This window comes from Argentina silus, assembly GCF_951799395.1.
Source record: "Argentina silus genome assembly, chromosome: 17".
Classification (NCBI taxonomy): Eukaryota; Metazoa; Chordata; class Actinopteri; order Argentiniformes; family Argentinidae; genus Argentina; species Argentina silus.
In genome coordinates this window covers 1801046-1822351 of record NC_139671.1, presented here as the reverse complement: position 1 = coordinate 1822351, position 21306 = coordinate 1801046, and the positions used below count along the sequence as shown (strand labels likewise).

Below are 21306 nucleotides of genomic sequence, written 5' to 3'. Positions count from 1 at the left end.
TGTTGTTTCCTGAGAACAGTACCTCCAGACATTTAGTTAAAACCACAACTGATAGAAGTTTTAAAACTGAACTTGTAAATGTTTATGATGTCGCAGGGGGGTTGTGAGGGGGCGTGGTTAGAGGCAGGGGCGTGGTTAGAGGCAGGGGGCGCTGCCACGTCACCCGGTGGGCGGAGCAGCGGCTCTGGACGCTACCAGTGACACACTGGGGGGGTTCAACCGTACCTTCTATTCGCCGTTTCGGAGAATAACACATGTATTGTTTTCAGCGGAGTTTTAGAGAGTTGTTGGTCCTTGAATTGAATCTGTAGTGAGTATTGTAGGACACAGCCACGGTGTTTTCTCCTGTTGTAAGTTCTCCCCCCCCGAGTCCAGAGTGGGTGAATCTAGCGGGAACATCTAAAGCGGTGCGGGTTCAGCCGCTCCAAGTCTGTCTGGAGGAGTTAACCGACATGAAATAGGGTGGGTTACACTACAACTATGTTTGCTAAAACTGAACTTAAACATTATATTCAACTACGAGCTACACGGACCGTACTGTGAAGACTGGTGGTTGTGTGTTTAGTCCCGTCGTTATGACAGCTCAGCTAGCTGGTTAGCTAAATAGCTAGCAAAAGAAAACAAGCAGGACATGGTGAAGAACCTTTCTGAAGTTGGCATTTTTCTTCTAGTTCTGTGGCTTCTGAAGCCAACATCATCTCAGTTTCCCAAGACCAAGCCGTCGTTTGCACGACTTCCATCTGAAGCAGCGAACCATAGACATGGCAGCGCTGCCGGCTGTGATCAGCGACAGTAACCTGGTTGTAGTCTTTAGTCTAGAGTCTCTCAGCGCACGTTGATGACGCTGTCGCCAGCCAGACACACGTCATTGCTGTTATAACACAGGGCCCACGTGGGTTTGACATACAGCTACTGTGTTGATATTAGATGTCATCACCTGTCACCTGTCTGGAGGTCTCACATCGCCAGGGCTGACTGTAATGAATGTTTAAATATAATGTATCATACTGTATACACAGAGACAGACACACACACACAGTGAACATCCATGACTACACATAGAGAGTACACAAAACAGAGTCACCTGTTGAACAGGTGTGAATCACTAATGCTGAACAGAGAACACTTCCTGGCTACACGACAGGTATGTCATCACAGGTATGTCAACACACACACACACACACACACACAGAGACAGACAGACAGACAGACAGAGAGAGAGACTCATGCACACACACAAACAGACAGAGAGAGAGAGACTCATGCACACACACAAACAGAGTCTGAAGACCATGTTGCTCTCCAGGTCACCCTGCGGAGCGATGCTGCTGAGCCCAGAGCAGGTGGTCCTGGTCGGGCAGGTGTTCGAGGCGTACGTGACGGAGCACCACAGAGACGACCTCCTCCGCGTCCTCCAGCAGCCGGACGACAGCGCCCACTACCCCCTGGTGGTCAACGCCATGACCCTGTTCGAGGCCAACATGGAGGTGGGCGACTTCTTCAACGCCTGTCCCAGCGAGGTGCTCCCCGTGTTCGACCACGCGCTGCATCGGGCCGCGGTGGCCGTGTCCCAGGCCGCCTCCTCCTCGCAGAACGGAGGTCACGGGGTCAAACACAACCTGCACACCAGGATCACAGGTACGTCATGTCACAGGTAGGCTAGGATCACGGGTAGGCTAGGTTCACGGGTAGGCTAGGGTCACAGGTAGGCTAGGGTCACAGCCCCTCTGGTGGGTTTAAACTACCTGGTAACAGCCCCTCTGGTGGGGGAGACGGGGCAGGTGTGTGAACAGCGGGGTGCTGGATTATCAAAACCCGCGTTTATTCATGTTATTCAATACCACTAAAACACTGAGGAACATCAGAACTCTGTTGTTTTTAACAACAATGGTCTTTGGTGATCAAAGATAGTCGCTCTCTGTCGTCACTAAATCTAGAGTTTAATTTGCCTTGACATGTTTACATGGTGGCGCTGCCAAGTTCACAGCGTGGCGCAGCGCCAGTCTGACGTTCTTTGGGGAGGGCGCTGCATCCCTGGTGGGATTTTGCTCTCCTGCTGCTTCTACCTCCCAAATCCTCTCCTGTCTAGACGGAGCCGGGGGGGGGGGGGGGGGGGGTAGGGCTGGGGACTCAGGCTCTGTGTCGGTGATGTGAGAGGATGTTATTTCACCCAGTAAGTCGACTGAGAACAGGTTCTCATTTGCAGTGACGACCTGGAGGGGAGGGGAGGGGGGAGGAGAGGGGAGGAGAGGGGATGAAAGAGTCACTTGAAAAGGGATGATGAGGTGGCCGTGCTCGTCTGAGGGCCAGACTGGGAGCTCGGCTTATCTTCTCATCATTTGTCATCTCAAAGATTAATTCCCAAACCATCAATGTTTCAACGCGACGCTGCGCTGGCTACCGCTGTGCTGGCTACCGCTGTGCTGGCTACCGTTGGCGGGCCACGTGCAGGCGAAGGCGTCCTCTGCTCCTTCGTTCTGTTCCTATCCGACGCCACGTTACGTTAAAATGAAGTGATAGTTCCAGAACTGGTTTCTAGGGACGCTGCCATGGTGACAACAGCTGCGTAGAAACGTAAACAGTGGTGTTGTGTGAACAGACGTGGCCGTGTGTGTGTCTTGTCTCGTACACCAGGGGCAGGATAGGCTCTGACAATGGCAATTCCAAACCACCCGTTGTATAAATAGATATATTGAGGTGTACTTAGACGAGCCAGTATGTTCTCATTAAGCCTTTGCTAATGATGTGCTTACTGAACTGTTGGTGATAATTGGAAGCTTGAACCTCACTGTCCAGGGAAGTACCGCAAACCATCACAAACACACACACACACACACCCACCCACACGAGTCAAGAGATATGTAGTGTCCTCTCCGCTGCTGGAGGCTTGTTATATAACGCCTGAGAGCAGGGGAGGCTGGCGGAGGTGGGGATCGGAGGACAGGCTCATTGTAAGGTACGGAATGAGGAATGGTATCAAAAAACGTGTGTTTATTCCATTCAATACCATTCCTCATTCCGTTCCCCGCACAACAATGAGCTCCGTCCTCCGATTTCTACCTCCACCCGCCTCCCCTGCCGGAGATGTACATCAGGGGCTAGTGGGCGGCTGATAGGAGATATCAAAGCCAATCAAAGCCCAGCCCTGAGCCCTTCCATAAAGTGTTCATTCCAGAAGGACACACACCTCAGCAAACTTTTGTCTGTGTGAAACAAAAGAGTAATTTCAGTACAGGAACGACGGCTACTACTAATTAACCAGCGTCTGCACCAGCCGGCTCCCTGCTCGGTCCCGTGGCAGGCCTGCCTATCTTTAGCCCGCCGGCTCCCTGCTCGGTCCCGTGGCAGGCCTGCCTATCTTTAGCCCGCCGGCTCCCTGCTCGGTCCCGTGGCAGGCCTGCCTATCTTTAGCCCGCCGGCTCCCTGCTCGGTCCCGTGGCAGGCCTGCCTATCTTTAGCCCGCCGCGGCGCAGGGAGCGCTACGCTAGTAATGACTACAGCGAGGAAGAAGCTAATCACATCATTAGGCAAAATCTAATGAGAACAAAGTGAACATCTTAGCTAGTTGAGATACCTAGAGACATCCCCCCACCCCCTCCATAGACACTGCTTTAGATCTGAAAGAGTGTATGGTAAATAATAATAATAATAATAATGCATTTATTTTGCATAGCGCTTCTCTCAGGACTCACAACAGGAATAGACAGAGAGATATAAACTGAAACAAAAGCACAGTCAGCAAAAACAACAATACACACAGTTAAAGATTTAAAAAGCTGGGTTTTGAGGGCTGGTTGGCTGGAGGAGAGAACATGATGGAGGTGTTCCTTCTGTCCAACAGCACGTTTCCACCTGTCAATCAAATCCAGTCAGTTGTACAGCAGTGGCCAGGGGGCTGGTGTAGGACGCGGGACTGACAGAGCTCTGTCAGTATCTACCTGTCTGTCATCCACCTGGATACCCGAGTCTCCCTGGCTCTGGAACAACAACAACAACAACCACCTCCACCACCACCACCTCCACCATCACCACCACCATCACCATCATCATCACCACCACCACCTCCTCCACCACCATCACCACCTCCACCACCACCACCACCACCTCCACCTCCACCACCAACAACTGACCTACAGGAAATGAATCCCAGCATCGGCCCAATACTGACTCTCTCTCAGGGCTGGAGAGTAGAGCTGAGGTGTGTGTGTGTGTGTGTGTGTAGGTGTGTGTGTGTGTGTGTGTAGGTGTGTGTGTAGGTGTGTGTGTAGGTGTGTGTGTGTGTGTGTAGGTGTGTGTGTGTGTGTGTGTGTGTGTGCGTGTGTGCGTGTGTGTGTGTGTGCGTGCGTGCGTGCGTGCGTGTGTGTGAGAGAGAGAATTGCTCCCAGCTGGTAGTATCAGGAGACCCATCATGGCGTAACGTCAGACCCACAGCAGACGACTCCCAGCAGGCTGGTGAAACTATTCACAGGGCCAGGGAGGAGAGTGAGAGGGGCACCCTGGGAACTGTAGTCAGTGAAGCTGTTCTAATGTCCATCAGATGAGTGGATCGCTGCAGACGTCTGGCGGTTTGTTACCGTGGCGTTTCTGATAGACAGGAAGCGTGGCGTTTCTGATAGACAGGAAGCGTGGCGTTTCTGAAGGTTTGCTGGATTGCTGCTGTTGTTGGATAAAGAAGAGAGTGAGTGAAAACATCTGGTCTGCGTGTGTCTGTGTGCTTGTGTGTGTGTGTGTGTGTGTGTGTGTGTGTGTGTGTGTGTGTGTGTGTGTGTGTGTGTGTGTGTGCTTGCGTGCGTGCGTGTGTGTGTGTGTGTCTCTCTCTGTGCGTGCGTGCGTATGTGTGTGTCTGTGCGTGTGTGTGTGTGTCTCTCTGTGCTTGCGTGTGTGTGTGTGTGCTGGCCTTGCTGAGTATCTCAACCTGGCTGTCTAATTGCTGTAGCTGTTGTACACTGCCATAACCTCTATCTGCTCCAAGTACGGAGAGGAGAGGAGGGGAGGGGAGGAGGAGAGGAGAGGAGGGGGGAGGGAGAGGAGGAGGGAGGAGAGGAGAGGGGGGGAGGGAGAGGAGGGGGGGGGGGGAGGAGGAGAGGGAGGGGGAGAGGAGGGAGGGAGATGAGAGGGGGGGAGAGGGAGAGGAGGAGGGGGGAGGGGGGGAGAAGCTCCCTCTTCTCCTCCTATGCTGCTGTTCCTTGATTGGTTATGTGGTGTGAATCTAGAAGATGCTCGACCAATGGCAGAAGGGTTCCTGGTGATTTGGAATTCAGCCCTTTTCAATATTACTGCTCGACGAGGCTTGGATTCCAAACCACTCCCTAGCCCCTAACCCCAACCCTACACACACCTGTACTTCTCCCTAGCCCCTAACCCCAACCCTACACACACCTGTACTTCTCCCTAGCCCCTAGCCCCTAACCCCAACCCAACACACACCTGTACTTCTCCCTAGCCCCTAACCCTACACACACCTGTACTTCTCCCTAGCCCCTAGCCCCTAACCCCAACCCCAGGCACACCTGTAGTTCTCGGGGGACTGATTGGATTGGTCTAAACAATTATGCTGATTGGCTAGGTAGAGATTTGACCATATTGTGTAACTCTTCCACCTTGTAGGCAGAGGGCAGGGTTGGTTAACAACACAGCTATACATAGATACCAGGCTGGAGGCAGAGGCAGGCAGGGGGTTCATTAGCAACATAGCCAAGGTCTGTTTAAGGTCATTCAAATCTGTTCTCCCGCAGGGTAACTTAGTATCTGTGTTTGTTTTGATGTTTCAACATGTTGCTCTACAAAGTCTTTCTCTCTCTCTCCCAGTCTAGCTGTCTCTCTCTCTCTTTCTCTATCTCTTTCTCTCTCTGTCTCTCCCCCACCCCCCCCCCCCCCCACACCCAACTGTACGCTGGCTGCATTTTAAACAGGAATTCTCTCAATGAGAAGATGGAAAGTGTTTCACATAAAAGCGTCCGTCCTCAGGAGTCGCTGAGCGAAATGTAAGATGTCAGGTGGGGAGAGGATGTCAGGTGGGGAGAGGAGAGAGTATCATCTATATTAGTCTGCAGTGATAACAACTTGTATGAGGGAATATTGCATCGGCTCGGTGAAGGCAGAGATCTCCTCTCATATTCCAGCAACGTGGGTTGAAAGGAGAGCAGTGTCACCTTCTATTAGCTCTGACGAACGCTGCCAGCACACATCCAGCACAGGGGAATACACACACACACACACACACACACACACACCAACCTACACATACACCAACCTACACACACACACCAACCTACCTACACACACACACACACCTACCTACACTCACACACACACCACCCTACACACACACACCAACCTACACACATACACCAACCTACCTACACACACATACACACCAACCTACACACATACACCAACCTACCTACACACACATACACACCAACCTACACACACACACCAACCTACACACATACACACCTACCTACACTCACACACACACCAACCTACACACACACCACCCTACACACACACACCAACCTACACACATACACTAACCTACCTACATACACACCTACCTACACTCACACACACACCAACCTACACACACACACACACACACCAACCTACACACACTTACTTCTCTCTCTCTCTCACACACACACACACACACACACAGAATTGAGATGCAGCTGGTGTGTCTTCCTAGCCCTCAAAGAGCAGGGCACCTTATAAATGTAATGGTGATTTACCCTGGTCCTGCCTGTGTTAAACTACCTGTTAACAGGCACCCAGTAGGCCATGTCTCACCTGTTAAATACAGTATACTAGACCAGGGGAGGCTGGGGGAGGCTGGGGGAGGTAGAAATGTCAGCATTACAATGAGCCCGTCCTCCCATTTCTACCTCCACCAGCCTCCCCTGACTACAGCTCTGTATTCCTGTTAGCAGAGCCTTCCTGGTTAGTTTATTCCGGCTGTTCCAGATGTGTTGGTTTGTCACTCCAGTCCAGACTGGCTGTTCCTCTTCATGTGTTGTGTTCAGTCTGCCCCATGAAGACGAAGCAACAGCCAGCAGTAGAATCTGACCGTGTTCCCCTGCAGGTTAAACGTGGTGGAAGAGCACCACCCAGTGGCTGAAGTTGAACATGACAGATTTTGACCCTGGCAATGGTGCTGTAAAGCTGTAATATCCATGTGTCCTTAGTTGGTTTGATGAACACACCTCTTCTGCTGAAGGCCCTAAAAACCAGACCCAAACTAAACTGTTTATAACATTAGAAATATGATGATCAGATGCAAAAGCAGGATGCTATTTGATAGGTAACACCTTGAAGTGTTGAATCATGTTCAGTGAATCATGTTCAGATCATAGTTCAGAATAACACACTACACATGACAAGGAGATGAAGTGATCAATAATCTAATTAATAATCAAATTAAAGGAGTATTTGGGACCAATTCTGGGCCCGTCCGCCTTAAGAGGTTATAATCCTGTCCTTTTATCCCTGGTCTGTTTCCTGCTTCCTGTTTCCTGTCCCAGGCCTCCCTGTGTGCCCGGAGCTCACCAGGGAGAACATCCCCAAGACCCGGGACGTAGGTCACTTCCTGTCTGTGACGGCCACGGTGATCCGGACCAGCGTGACCAAGGTTCTGGAGTACCAGAAGGACTACATGTGCTGCAAATGTAGACACGTCTTCTCTGTCCAGGTAGAGTCCACACACATGTCCACTATATACTATATATTATATACACTATATACTATATACACTATATATACTATACATTATATACACTATATACTATATACACTATATATTATATACACTATATACACTATACATTATATACACTATATACTATATATACTATACACTATATATACTATACACTATATATACTATACACTATATATTATATACACTATATATACTATACACTATATATTATATACACTATCTACCATCCATAAGGCTGCAGTCCAGTTCTTAGTTGTATACTGTCTGTACAGCTGCATGTCTCTTCTCCTATAGGCCGACTTTGAGCAGTTCTACAGCTTCAACCCGCCCACCTCCTGCACCAATCAGGACGACTGTAACTCTGTCAAGTTCACCTGTCTGTCACGAAGCTCCACCCCCTCCTCCTGTCGGGACTACCAGGAGATAAAGATACAGGAGCAGGTGAGCTGGGGGGGGGGGGAGGCACTTACACTAAGCATAAACTCATGTCTCAGTTGAAATACCGCCCACCCGCACCATCAAATGTCACCATCAAATGTGATGCAGATGTGCCAGTGTAGGGCCTAACTACCCCTCCCCCCTGGTCTCTCTCCCCCAGGCCCAGAGGCTGTCTGTGGGCAGCGTCCCTCGCTCCATGGTGGTCGTCCTGGAGGATGATCTGGTAGACACCTGCAAATCTGGTAAGAGCGTTGTTAGAATAGAATATCTTAATAGAATAACTTTATTGTCTACGCTGTGCGTGATGACCTCACAGTGTGTGATGTCACCCATTTCATGGACTACAATCTGACAGAGTAGGACTACATGTCCCAGGTTGACGACGTAACCGTTTTGATGGACTACAGTCTGACAGAGTTGGACTACATTTCCCAGGTGATGACGTGACGGTGTACGGCGTGGTGCGGCAGCGGTGGAGGCCGCTGTGCGTGGACGTCCGCTGTGACGTGGAGCTGGTCCTGAAGGCCAACCACCTGGAGGTGAACAACAACCGCAACACCAACACCCTGCAGCTGGACGACCTGCAGAGGGAGGTGGAGGAGTTCTGGGACCTCTACAGACATGACCCCGTCTCTGGTACACAACACCTCTAGAACTACAAACATGGCCACTTAGCTAGTACACATTCAATTACCTCTAGAACTACAAATATGATCCCATCTCTGGTACACAATCAATTACCTTTGGAACTACAAACATGGCCCCCTAGCTGGTACTGAATCAAAACACCTAAACACAACCTTACCACACGTGTACTAGTCTGACTGTAGACGTCTGTCCTTGCTCTCTCTCCAGGCAGGAATCACATCCTGATGAGCCTGTGTCCCCAGGTGTTTGGGATGTACGTGGTGAAGCTGGCCGTGGCCCTGATCCTGGCCGGGGGGGTGCAGAGGACAGACCCCTCTGGGACCAAAGTCAGAGGTACGTTACACCTGTTATACCTACATATAGGTAGGTTTACCTGTCACAAATACTGCCTTCCTTACCCAGGTGAGAGGAAGGGAAACCTGTCACATACAGTCTTAGCCGGTCTTAACCAGGGCTGACATGGTGCAAATGCCATTTTTAAAGAATTAATTTGAGAACCCAACATTTGAAAGACATGATGATAAAGTTCAATGGTCCTCTATGTCCCTTTGTGTCCCCAAGTTCACATCAGAATGACTTTGACTATACACTGTATACCAGTGTCTATCAGGGGAGGCCGGTGGAGGTAGAAATCGGAGGACGGGCTCATTGTAATGCAAGGAATGGAATGGTATGAAACACAATGCCATTCCTCATTCCATTCCATGCATTACACTGAGCCCGTCCTGCAATTTCTACCTCCACCGGCCTCCCCTGGTGTGTGTGACCAGAAGCCTGACCTGACTCCAGACCTGTACCTCTGTGTGTCTGCTCTCCAGGTGAGTCTCACCTGTTGCTGGTGGGAGACCCGGGGACAGGCAAGTCCCAGTTCCTGAAGTACGCAGCCAAGATTACCCCTCGCTCTGTCCTCACCGCCGGGATAGGCTCCACCAACGCAGGTACAGCACTGCTCTCTGCTGGACAACCTAGTCACTGCACTCTGAAACTTTTTGATAAATATTGCCTTAAAATGAATTATGAGTCAAGATGTGTAGATATTTCCAGATTTTAGAGTGTGTGTGTGTGTGTGTGTGTGTGTGTCAGGGCTGACGGTGGCGGCGGTGAGGGACTCTGGAGAGTGGCATCTGGAGGCCGGGGCCCTGGTCCTGGCTGACGGGGGGCTCTGCTGCATCGACGAGTTCAACAGCATCAAGGAACACGACCGGAGCAGCATCCACGAAGCCATGGAGCAGCAGACCATCAGTGTGGCCAAGGCAGGGTGAGACACACACACACACACACACACACATACACACACATACACACACACACACGTACATACACACACACACACACACACACACACACACACACGGCAATGGAGCAGCAGACCATCAGTGTGGCCAAGGCAGGGTGAGACACACACACACACACACACACGTACATACACACACACACACACACACACACACACATACACACACACATACACACACACACACGTACATACACACACACAAACACACACACACACACGGCCATGGAGCAGCAGACCATCAGTGTGGCCAAGGCAGGGTGAGACAGACACACACACACACACACACACGTACGTACACACACACACACACACACACACACACACACACACACGTACATACACACACACACACACACACACTAATACTACACACATGGCATGCGCCCTTACATGGCATGCGCCCTTACATGGCATGCGCCCTTACACCCTCCAGCATTGTGTGTAAGCTGAACACCCGGACCACCATCCTGGCAGCCACCAACCCTAAGGGGCCGTACGACCCCAGCGTGGCCATGTCCGTCAACGTGGCCCTGGCCAGCCCCCTGCTCAGCCGCTTCGACCTGGTCCTGGTGCTGCTGGACACACGGGACCCACACTGGGACTACGTCATCTCCTCCTTCATCCTACAGAACAGAGGTCTGAACACACACACACATACACATATACACACACACACACGTACACACACATATACATACACACACACACACACACATACTCACATACATACATACATACATACATACATACATACATACACTTTAAGCCCATATTCATTATATAACTGTAACTTGAATATGTTTTGGAAAACAGCTAAAATAACAAAAATTGTGTCAGAGTCCAAATATATATGGACCTAACTGTACACACATACATGCATACATACATACACACTTACGTACACACAAACACATACATACATACACACACACATACATACACAAACACATACATACACACTTACGTACACACAAACACATACATACATACACACACACACATACATACATACATACATACATACATACATACACACAAACACATACATACACACACACATACATACATACATACATACATACATACATACATACATACATACATACATACACACACACACACACACATACACACATACATACACACACACTTACACACACTCTCGCCTGCCCTCTCTCTTTCCCTTGCAATCTTTCTTTCTCTCTGGCTTTCCCTCTCACAGCCTCTTACACATCTGCTCACACACACACACACACACACACACACTCACACACACACACACACACACACTCACACACACACACACACACACACACACTCACACACACACACACACACACACTCACACACACACACTCACTCTCTCTCTCTCTCTCTCTCTCTCTCTCTCTCTCTCTCTCTCTCTCTCTCTCTCTCTCAGATGGCAGGGCTCCTGCGGGTTAATAATGACATTGGGACCCTGTAGCTGTTCCAGCTCACCTGAGGAGCCAGACAGGTGTCTCTGGGTTGGACTACATGGGAAACTAGACAGGAGGCTTCCTCTGGTCTCTGTAGACAGGATATAGAACCCCTCTCTGCTAACTACCACTTAATCACTACTAATGTGACATCCCTCCCTGCAGAGCTAATGTGAGCAGGAGAGGAGGGAGGAGAGGGGAGGGAGGGAGGGAGGAGAGGAGAGGAGGGAGGGGAGGAGAGGAGAGGAGGGAGGCTGAGGGCCACTTGTCATTGCCATGTCTAATGAGTGTGAAGGTCTGTGTCAGCATCAAGGTGGTTGCTATGAGAGATGAGATGGGGACCGGCTGTTAATGTCACATCTCTCTTCCCTCTCTCTCTCTCTCTCTCCCCTCCTACCCCCCTCTCTCTCTTCCTCCCCCCCCCCCCCCCTCTCTCTCTTCCTCCCCCCCCCCTAGGTGCCCCTAGCCAGTGTGACTCCTCTCTGTGGAGCATGGAGAAGATGAGGGGGTATTTCTGCCTGGTTAAGAGGCTGCAGCCGCAGCTCTCTGAGGAGGCCAACTCCATCCTGTCCCGCTACTACCAGCTGCAGAGGCAGAGGGACGGCAGGAACGCAGCGCGCACCACCATCCGCATGCTGGAGAGCCTCAGCAGGCTGGCCGAGGGTAGGACAGTAGCAGTATAGTAGTAGTAGTAGTAGTACTGTAGGAGTAGTAGTAATAGTAGTAGTACACATCTGCTCACACACACACACAAACTCCTACGAGGGTAGGACAGTAGCAGTGTAGTAGTAGTAGTAGTAGTAGTACTGTAGGAGTAGTAGCAGTAGTAGTAGTGTAGTAGCAGTAGTAATAGTAGTAGTACTGTAGTAGTAGTAGTAATGTAGTAGTAGTATTACTGTACAGTAGTAGCATAAATTTCCTTTGGTATTCCCTGGGTAGTGTAGTTCTATTCACAGAGGGTTGGACTACATCTTAGATGACAATACATTTATGTCAGCATTCCTTAGATTCAGTTACTTCACTTCCAAAGCAGTTTAGTAGTTTCAGCACTAAAACAATGACTTATGAGAGTCTACACCTCTGGAGATTAGAATATGAATGTTTAATGATGTTTGGTGGTGTGATGTTTGAGTATTATGGGATGTCTCCTGGCGTTGCAGCCCACGCCAAGCTGATGTTCAGAGAGACGGTGACGGTGGAGGATGCTGTCGTGGTGGTCTCCGTCATGGAGTGCTCCATGCAGGTGAGGACACCTGCCGAGGTGGTGTTACTAGTCTTGTGTTCTAGTCCACAGCTGATGGTAGAGCTAATACTGGTGAACCAGGGGAGGCTGGTGGAGGTAGAAATCGGAGGATGGACTCATCCATTGCCAGTCTTCCAGACGTGAAGTGAGTAGTAACTGTGTTGTGTCTTCCCTACCTCAGGGGGGCGCTCTCCTGGGAGATGTGAATGCCCTCCACACCTCCTTCCCTGACAACCCCAGACAGCAGTACCTGTCCCAGTGTCAGGTCATTCTAGAAGGACTTCAACTCCCACACCTCCTCAACAAGGAACTGGACCGGCTCGCAAGGTGAGACACTTCAACCAGGAACTACAAATCTGATTAACCAGGGAACTACAAAACTGATTAACCAGGGAACTACTAATCTGATCAACCAGGTAACTACAAATCTGATTAACCAGGGAACTACAAAACTGAACAATGTTGTTGGCGCTCAAAGATAGAGTAACTATCATTACTAAATATATTGTTTAATTTGCCTTGTCATGTTTACATGGTGGCGCTGCCAAGTTCACAGCGTGGCGCATTCTGACATTGTATTCTCTCCTCTCCTCTCCCTCTGTCATAGTAAAGAGTTCACTCTCTTCTGTCCTCTCTCCTCTCCCTCTAGGCTGCAGCGTGAAGGGCCAGACTCCCCTAAAGGCCCAGAGACCTGTCAGCCAATCAGGCCGCAGCATAGCCAGGACCTGAGCAGCAACCACCAATCAGAGAAGAGCTTTGATACCCGCTCTGACATCACCAACGACCTCATCACCTCTGACATCAGCATGGAGAGCGGGCTGGACTGGTTCCACTCACTGGCCGGCAGATCAACCATGATAACATCAACACAACAACAACAACAAAACAACCCAGGCCAAGCTTTACCACAACACCCTGCTGGGTCGTTGCCTGGCAACAGCGGCGCTGCCAGTGAGAGTGGGAGGGGCAGACCGTCGGCATGGAAGGAAGCTCCCGGTAAATCTGCTACTGCTGCGAAGGAGAAGATGGAGGAAGAAGAGAGGAGGAGGAAGAAGAGTAGTAAAGGCCCAGCATGGTCTTCATCATCATTAGCTCCAGAGGTTCCAGAGGTTCCAGAGGTTCCGGAGGTTCCGGAGTCTTCCAGCTCTGTGGTCCAGAGGGTCTCTAAGAAGCTGAGAGAAAGACGTCTCAGAGAGATGGAAGTGGAGATGAGTGATGCTCCTCCACAGGAGCAGGGGGCTGTGGGGGTGGGAGGAGGAGGAGGTGGTGGTGGAGGAGGAGATGGAAATGGAGATGGTGATGGTGATGGAGGAGGAGGCAAGAAGAACCTCCTAGATGATTTAGATTTAGAACAGGCGTTCTCCTCAGACACCCTGCAGCAGGGACACAGCAGCACGCCTGTGGCAGGGAGGAAACGGTCCACGAAGAAGAAGAACGTCTCTGGTAGTCACCTCACCTCTGGAGAGCAGGAGAGCTGTGGTGGGAGGGGGCCAGGGAGGGGGCCAGGGGGAGACCCAGAGCTGCATGCTAAGTTCTCAGGGTTCACGTTCAAGCCCAGAGAAAAGATGAGCCTCGCAAGAACCCTCCACCCCGACCCTGACAGTTCTAGAACCCTCCACCCCGATCCTGACAGCTCTAGAACCCTCCACCCTGACCCTGACAGTTCTAGAACCCTTCACCCTGACCCTGATAGCTCTAGAACCCTCCACCCCGAACCTGACAGCTCAGACTTCCTCACTGACACTAGAGGTCCACCGAGCAGAGAGAAGAAACAGAGCAGAGACAATCACAACACAGCTCCACCTGGGAGAGAGGCAGAGAGGGGAGACAGAGGTGGTTACCAAGACAGGCCAGCAGAGGGCAGCAGTGCCATAGACAAGCCAGCAGAGGGCAGCAGTGCCATAGACAGGCCAGCAGAGGGCAGCAGTGCCATAGACAGGCCAGCAGAGGGCAGTGCAGGCAAGAAGCTAAAGCTGAGGGGTCAGACTGGGGGGAAAGAGAGCTCTGCTGAGGTGTTACAGGACAGGAGTTCAAGGAAGAGGGGAGGCAGGGAGCAAAGGACAGGGGTCAGTGTTCTTGGGGGAGGTGGGGGTGGGGGTGGCGGGGGAGGGAAGGGAGAGGAGACAGAGCAGAAACGCCAACACCTGCTCCACAGGCTGAGCAGTCTGGCAGCAGGTGAGGACAGAGCAGCCCCATCTGAGGCCCCCGCGTCCCCCCTGCCTCCTCCACCACCAGCCCCCCCTCACCCCCAGCCGCTGATACCCACCGTGGCCTCCTCTACCCTGGCCAAGCTCTCACGCTTCTCCTTCACTGGTGCTAAAGAACAGACGACATCATCACCCACAGAGCAGAGAACTACATCACCCAAGGAACAGAGAACTACAACCCCCAAAGAAACTACAATTCCCAGTGAAATGGTGACATCAGGGGCACAGGTAGCAACCACAGAGGCACAAACCCTCTGTGAAGCTTCCCCAGAGGAGAGGACAGGAGGGAGAGACAGAGGAGACTCACACCCACAGACATGTACCAGTGAGGTCCCGGGGGACCCAGGAGAGACCAGGAAGAACCAGGGGGACCCAGGAGAGACCAGCGCTGGTAACCCCAAGAAGAGGAGGTGTTTTGAGCTGGGCTCTGGGGGGTCTAAGGGCCTCTTCTCTGGCCTGTCTCTGTTCAGCTCTGCTGCCTTCGATGACGACGATCTGGACATAGACTGGGATGAGGAAGCAGCGAAGAGAGCCAAAGTTTAAGTGTGTGTGTGTGTGTGTTTCTGTTTCTGTGTGTGTTTCTGTGTGTCTCTCTCTCTCTCTCTCTGTGTGTGTGTGTGTGTGTGTGTGATGGATTTGTATTGACATGCAGATCAATGTACATGATGTGAACGTTGCTAGTATCAACATGATCCTAGTTTCTGTGTGAGATTCAGTCCCTGAAATATGGATTCTATATGTTGCTGCTGTGTTGAGCAGGAATTATGCCATGCCTGAATATCTCTGTAACAGTTAACCTCTTCAACTGAACCCGTCCTCTCCTGACGCAATATAATGCAGTTATTGAGGTAATAAAAATTAATCATTGGTATTTCATCGGAGTCTAAGAGGCTAGAATAGTGCATTTTCAGAACACAACTGCAGTTATGCTGCGCTCCATTAAAACCCAATATTAATGCTGCGCTCCATTAAAACCCAATGTAGCTCTCGTCAATATTTATGTCCAGCCAACGGCAGAGACGCAGCGTAGAGACATCAGGAAGAGGGACGCCAGCAGCCTCTCATACCTTGGTGCTGGTGTGTGTGTGTGTGTGTGTGTGTGTGTGTGTGTGTGTGTGTGTGTGTGTGTGTGTGTGTGTGTGTGTGTGTTTTATTGTAGTGTGTTATTGTAGTGTGTGTGTCTTCCTCTCAACCGACGCCAGAGACTAACGGCGTACCAAAGGGAGCGTAGCTGTTGTCATGGCGACAGGGAGGGACGGGCGTTCCGTAGGGAAGTTGTGGTTGAGAGGCGCTCTTAAAAAATAATTCCTTTTTTTTTTTGTTATCATATTTTATTGGTCCCGTACGTCACATGCAGCTGTAAGTGATGTAGTGAAATACTCAACAATAACAGAACAATAGAATAATAGAACAATAATAGAACAATAGAATAATAGAACAATAATAGAATAATAGAACAATAATAGAACAATATCTTAATAACAAGATAGAGAAGTGGAAGAGGAGGCATCGGTGGCGCCATCTTGGCAGAGGTGCTTAACAGGAGCAGGGAGGGAGTCTGGGACAGGGGAGGCTGGTGGAGGTAGGAATCGGAGGACGGGCTCACTGTAATGCATGGAGGGGAGTGAGGAATGGCATCAAACACTCAAACCCCAGGATTATTGAACACGGTGGCAGGATGGCGTTATCACCTCCGACTCTCACTCCATTTCCAGACGTGCAAAAAAAATCCCGCTAAAACGCAGAGGAAGATCGTAACTCCTTCAGTGATGTTGACGTCGAGGCGGAGCCAAGGTGACCAGGTGACGCAGCGACACTCTTACGTTCTTTGGGGAGAACCCTGGAACACATGCACTAGAATGAGCCTGTCCTCCGATTTCTGCCTCCCCTAGCCTCCCCTGGTCTGGGAGGATGCAGTGGGTCAGGGTGAGACACACACACACACACACACAGTCTCTCTCTCTCTCTCTCAGACACACACAGAGGGGGGCTGTATAACAGTCAATCTCTGCAGGGTGAGAAGGAGATGATAGCCTGCTGCATGTTGGGATCCTATCGACCGGCTCTCCTAGGATCAACCTTCTCTATTGTTCTGGTCTGTGTAGGTCACCGCTCAATGTCAGACAGCCTGTCCCACCGGGGCTTCTGTGGTGATGAGCTCAATGGAGGGAGGTAGGTGTGTGTGTGTGTGTGTGTGTGTGTGTGAGAGAGAGAGAGAGAGAGAGAGTGAGTGAGTGAGTGTGTGTGTGTGTGTATATGTCTGTCTGTGTGAGTGAGTGTGTGTGGTAACAGGAGGTAAGATGAGGAGTTAATGGATGCTAACTCCCTGCAGATGAGGCTGGAAGCTCATCAATAATAAAGTGTTATTGATTACCCATCAGGCCATCTGTCTCAGAGCCTGGCCACACACACCCCTCGTCAGGATGTGACATCATCTGTCTACCCTCTCTGGGGTTCTACTGCTCGTTGGCGAACGCCTCACCAAGCTTCTGTTCCTCACGTCCTCTAAGTCTCAGGTGTCTGTCTGAGGTAACAGGAAGAGGGTTAGAAGAGGGAGGGAGGAGTCTCAACTCCTGTGTTATGTAGACTTCATCAGTGAGGTAATGAGCTAGAGTATTGACCACTAACCCTAACCCTAACCCTAACTCGTTTAGAGCCAAGGGTGAATAAAGTCGCCCAAACTGTCCACATTCTAGAGTGCCAAGGGTGACTTTATTCACCAACAATGCATACATTATGAGGCTTCATTTTGTAGCCAATCAGAGTGTTGTTGCTAGGTAAACACCACATAGAACACTTGGCCCTCTGGGTGGTGAGGGTTCTGGAACTCTTTGGCAGTTGGTGAGTTAAAGATGATGTACTCAACATCATCATGAGAAAGTGTCCTCAACATTAGCCAGAACATTAGCTATAATCAGATGTTTCCTTATTGCAAATCCATATTGAACGTGTTCCTTGACTGATGACTGAGCTAGCAGGTCTGTCTGGGGACTCCGGCCCCTGAGGACGTTGTTCAGCTCCCAGCAGGCTTTGTCAGTCTGGACAGCTGATAGTAGCGGTCTGCCAAGCCCACATGCCTGGTGCCTGTTCCTACTCAGTAGAAGTGCTCTCTGTCAGAGTCCTGTTTGTTCTTTCTCAACACAGACTCCAGTGTTCTCTCCTCTCCTCACTTTCCCTGCATGGCCCTATCCTTCAGGGTCTGTCTTTTTCTAATAATATTTCTAATTTTATGTAATTTGATATTATCCGGAGGCAGGAGCGTCGTCTCGGAGGGTAAGTCTGGCCTATATTCGGTGGAATAATAATCGTGTTCAAGTCGTAGCTTGAAGGAAGCGGTTGAAAGAAAGTCTGATATAGTCTGATATATATAACATGTGATTTGACAGAGTGGAGGGGGTGTAAGGTTGTCCTTTAGATGTGCCGGGGGCCTCGGACCACCTGCTTTATGCTGATTCTCTCCAACTGTCTGATGGGTCCGTTTTTCAGTTTGCAACAGCCTCTAATCGTGTGTCGTCCTCTTTGTGCTTATCTCTCCGAGGGGCTCTGAGCCCCTCAAAACTAGACTCCAGTTCCTGAATTGGTCCAGGCTGAGTCTCCTCCACCCTCTATCCTCGTCCCTGGACCCCTGAACTCTTGCACCACATTCCACATTTACTAGTTTACTGTTCAGCACCTGATCAGCCAGAGGAGGATGGGTCCCCCTGGAGTCTGGTTCCTCTCAAGGTTTCTTCCTCCGAGGGATTATTTCTTTGCCACTGTGCCCTACTGTATAGTTTCTCCCCTCTGGGGAGTTTTCTCCTTGGCTTACTTTCGGGGGTCTATGGTTTGGTGTTAGATCCTATTGTTTGTATTGTATAGTATTGTTTTTGTTGTGAAGCACTGTGTGACATTTGTCTGTAAAAAGTGCTACACAAATACATTTGATTGATTTGATCGATTGATGTCTGTTCTCATTGGCTAGCCAGATTCCTCAGTCCTAACCTGCTCCTTCTCTGGGCTCTAGATAGAACACATCCGACCAGCTCAGCTCAGCTCAGCTCGGTTTGGCTCTGTAGTGTGATTACGGTACGACTGGAGTAAATCTCCTCTTGATCACCTCTCCTCTGTTTAACGCCTATTCATATTCCTTATCCACACACACACACACACACTCTCTCACACAGACACACACACACACTCTCTCACACAGACACACACACACACACACTCTCACACAGACACACACGCACACTTTCTCTCTCTCTCTCTCTCACACAGACACACACACACACACACTCTCTCACACAGACACACACACACACACTCTCACACAGACACACACACACACTCTCTCACACAGACACACACACACACTCTCTCACACAGACACACACACACACACTCTCACACAGACACACACACACACTCTCTCACACAGACACACACACACTCTCACACAGACACACACGCACACTTTCTCTCACACACACACACACACACACACACACATGCCTGGGTAGAAGCAGTGGTACTAGAAGTGCAGGTTCCAGGGGAGTGGGTAGAAGCAGTGTGAGCCTGCAGGCCTCTGGCAGAGTCCTACATAAACACACCAGAGCTGTATCACAGCCATGTTGTTGTAAGGGTGCACACACACACACACACACACACACACACACACACACACACACATGCATACACACAGACAGGCGTGTTGTTGTAATCGTTCAGACACGCACGCACACACACACACACACACACAGACTACAGAGAAACACACGCACTCACACACACACACACACACACACACACAGCTGTGTTGTAAGTGTGCACACACACACACACACTCTCACGCACACACACACACACACACACACTCACTGGCGTGCTGCAGGAGCATTGAGGATTGTAGGTTCTGGCAGGACAGGAGAGCTGGATGGCTGCATGCTGAACTCCCACTGGGCCAGGCTAACCTGACAGCACCTAGTTATCCTAATCACACTCCAGGGGAGGCTGGCGGAGGTAGAAATCGGAGGACGGGCTCATTGGAATGCATGTATTGGAATGAGGAATGGTATCATTCCATGCATCACAACGAGGCCGTCCTCCCAGTTCTACCTCCACCGGCCTCCCCTGCTTGTTATTCTGATCCACCTCTCAGATGCGTGCGTGCGTGCGTGCGTGCGTGCGTGCGTGCGTGCGTGCGTGCGTGCGTGTGTGTGTATGTGTGTGTGTTTGTGTAGGTCACATGCATACTAATGAGGCTAACTGCTGTAGCAACACTCCTGTACTGTCAGTCCGGCCGCTGCCACCCAGCTGAGAAACGCTGACTGAGGAACACGTCTGCCAGCCTCGGCCTTCTCTGACATCACTGAAACACTGCCTGTCAGCTGATTGGGAAAGAGAAAGAGCTTCTGAAACAGATATCTGCTGTCTTAGCTGGCCTTGGGAGGAAGATATCTGCTGTCTGTCCTCTTAGGGAGGGGGAGCCAGGGAGGGGAGGTAGGATCCGACCCAGTTAAATTGACCTCTGGCTCAACTTGAAGGTGGAGCTGAAAGCTTCCGGAGTCGGTGAGTGAGTGAGCATGCTAATAATCTGTGTGTGTGTGTGTGTCTGTGTGTCTGTGTGTCTGTGTGTCTGTGCCTGTGCGTGTGTGTGTGTGTGTGCGAGCTTGGGTGCAGGGAGAGAGAGACCAGGTCTGCTACGGGTCCTCAGACACGTCATAAAGCAAGTTAGGACCTTGACGAATTCTATTGATCTTCAGTGACACATCCGGGGGTCCGACCGAACACCCCATCAGGGGGGTGTTTAACAAGCAACCTAAACCCAGGCCTGAGTACTGCTCTTTATAACGCCAGCTTGTGAGCAGGGTCTGTTTGCTCGCTCCTAAGAGGAAGCCAGCTTCAATTGTTCAGCCATAACGTTGATTGATGTCCTTCTGCTGTCAAAAGATTGAGTGAAGCTGTTATACTGTGGTCCTCTGTGGCTCAGTTGGTAGAGCATGGCGCTAACAACGCTTAGGTTGTGGGTTTGATTCCTCCTGGGACCATCTATACTGAAATGTATGAACTCACTGCAATGTAAGTTGCTTTGGATAAAAGCGTCAGCTAAATGGCGTATATTACAGCATGGGCCCAAAGGTTCTGCACTCGGCTACCTTTGTCTCTCTGTGTTGTTCCACACAGACAGGATCCAGTCATGTGTTTGGTGACAGGCAGAGAGAAGGCAGGCGGTGCTCAGCGTTTGAAACGGTGTCTCTGGTGTGTGATGGAGGCGCTTGGCGGGTAGTCTGGTGCACTTCCTGTAGTTGGTTTCATGTTAG

The 21306-nt window shown here is 50.5% G+C and overlaps 1 protein-coding gene across 1 annotated transcript; it reads left to right on the top strand.

Annotated features, from left to right (window-relative positions):
* The first annotated feature begins 1090 nt into the window (after positions 1–1090).
* On the top strand, positions 1091–15863 carry mcm9 (minichromosome maintenance 9 homologous recombination repair factor). The gene is made up of 15 exons (XM_083688517.1): positions 1091–1158; positions 1307–1638; positions 7521–7687; positions 8012–8158; positions 8316–8397; positions 8591–8791; positions 9011–9136; positions 9622–9741; positions 9887–10061; positions 10534–10736; positions 12014–12220; positions 12718–12800; positions 12982–13127; positions 13450–14063; positions 14112–15863. The coding sequence occupies exons 1-15, from the start codon at positions 1109–1111 to the stop codon at positions 15548–15550; spliced, it is 4092 nt and encodes a 1363-aa protein (XP_083544643.1). The 5' UTR covers positions 1091–1108; the 3' UTR covers positions 15551–15863.
* Positions 15864–21306: the final 5443 nt, after the last annotated feature.

Coding starts and splice junctions, on each gene's coding strand:
- mcm9 (XM_083688517.1), top strand. CDS start 1,109: ATGCTGAACAGAGAACACTTCCTGGCTACACGACAGGTATGTCATCAC. Junction 10,062..10,533: donor ATCAGTGTGGCCAAGGCAGG/GTGAGACACACA, acceptor TACACCCTCCAG/CATTGTGTGTAAGCTGAACA. Junction 12,801..12,981: donor TCATGGAGTGCTCCATGCAG/GTGAGGACACCT, acceptor TCCCTACCTCAG/GGGGGCGCTCTCCTGGGAGA.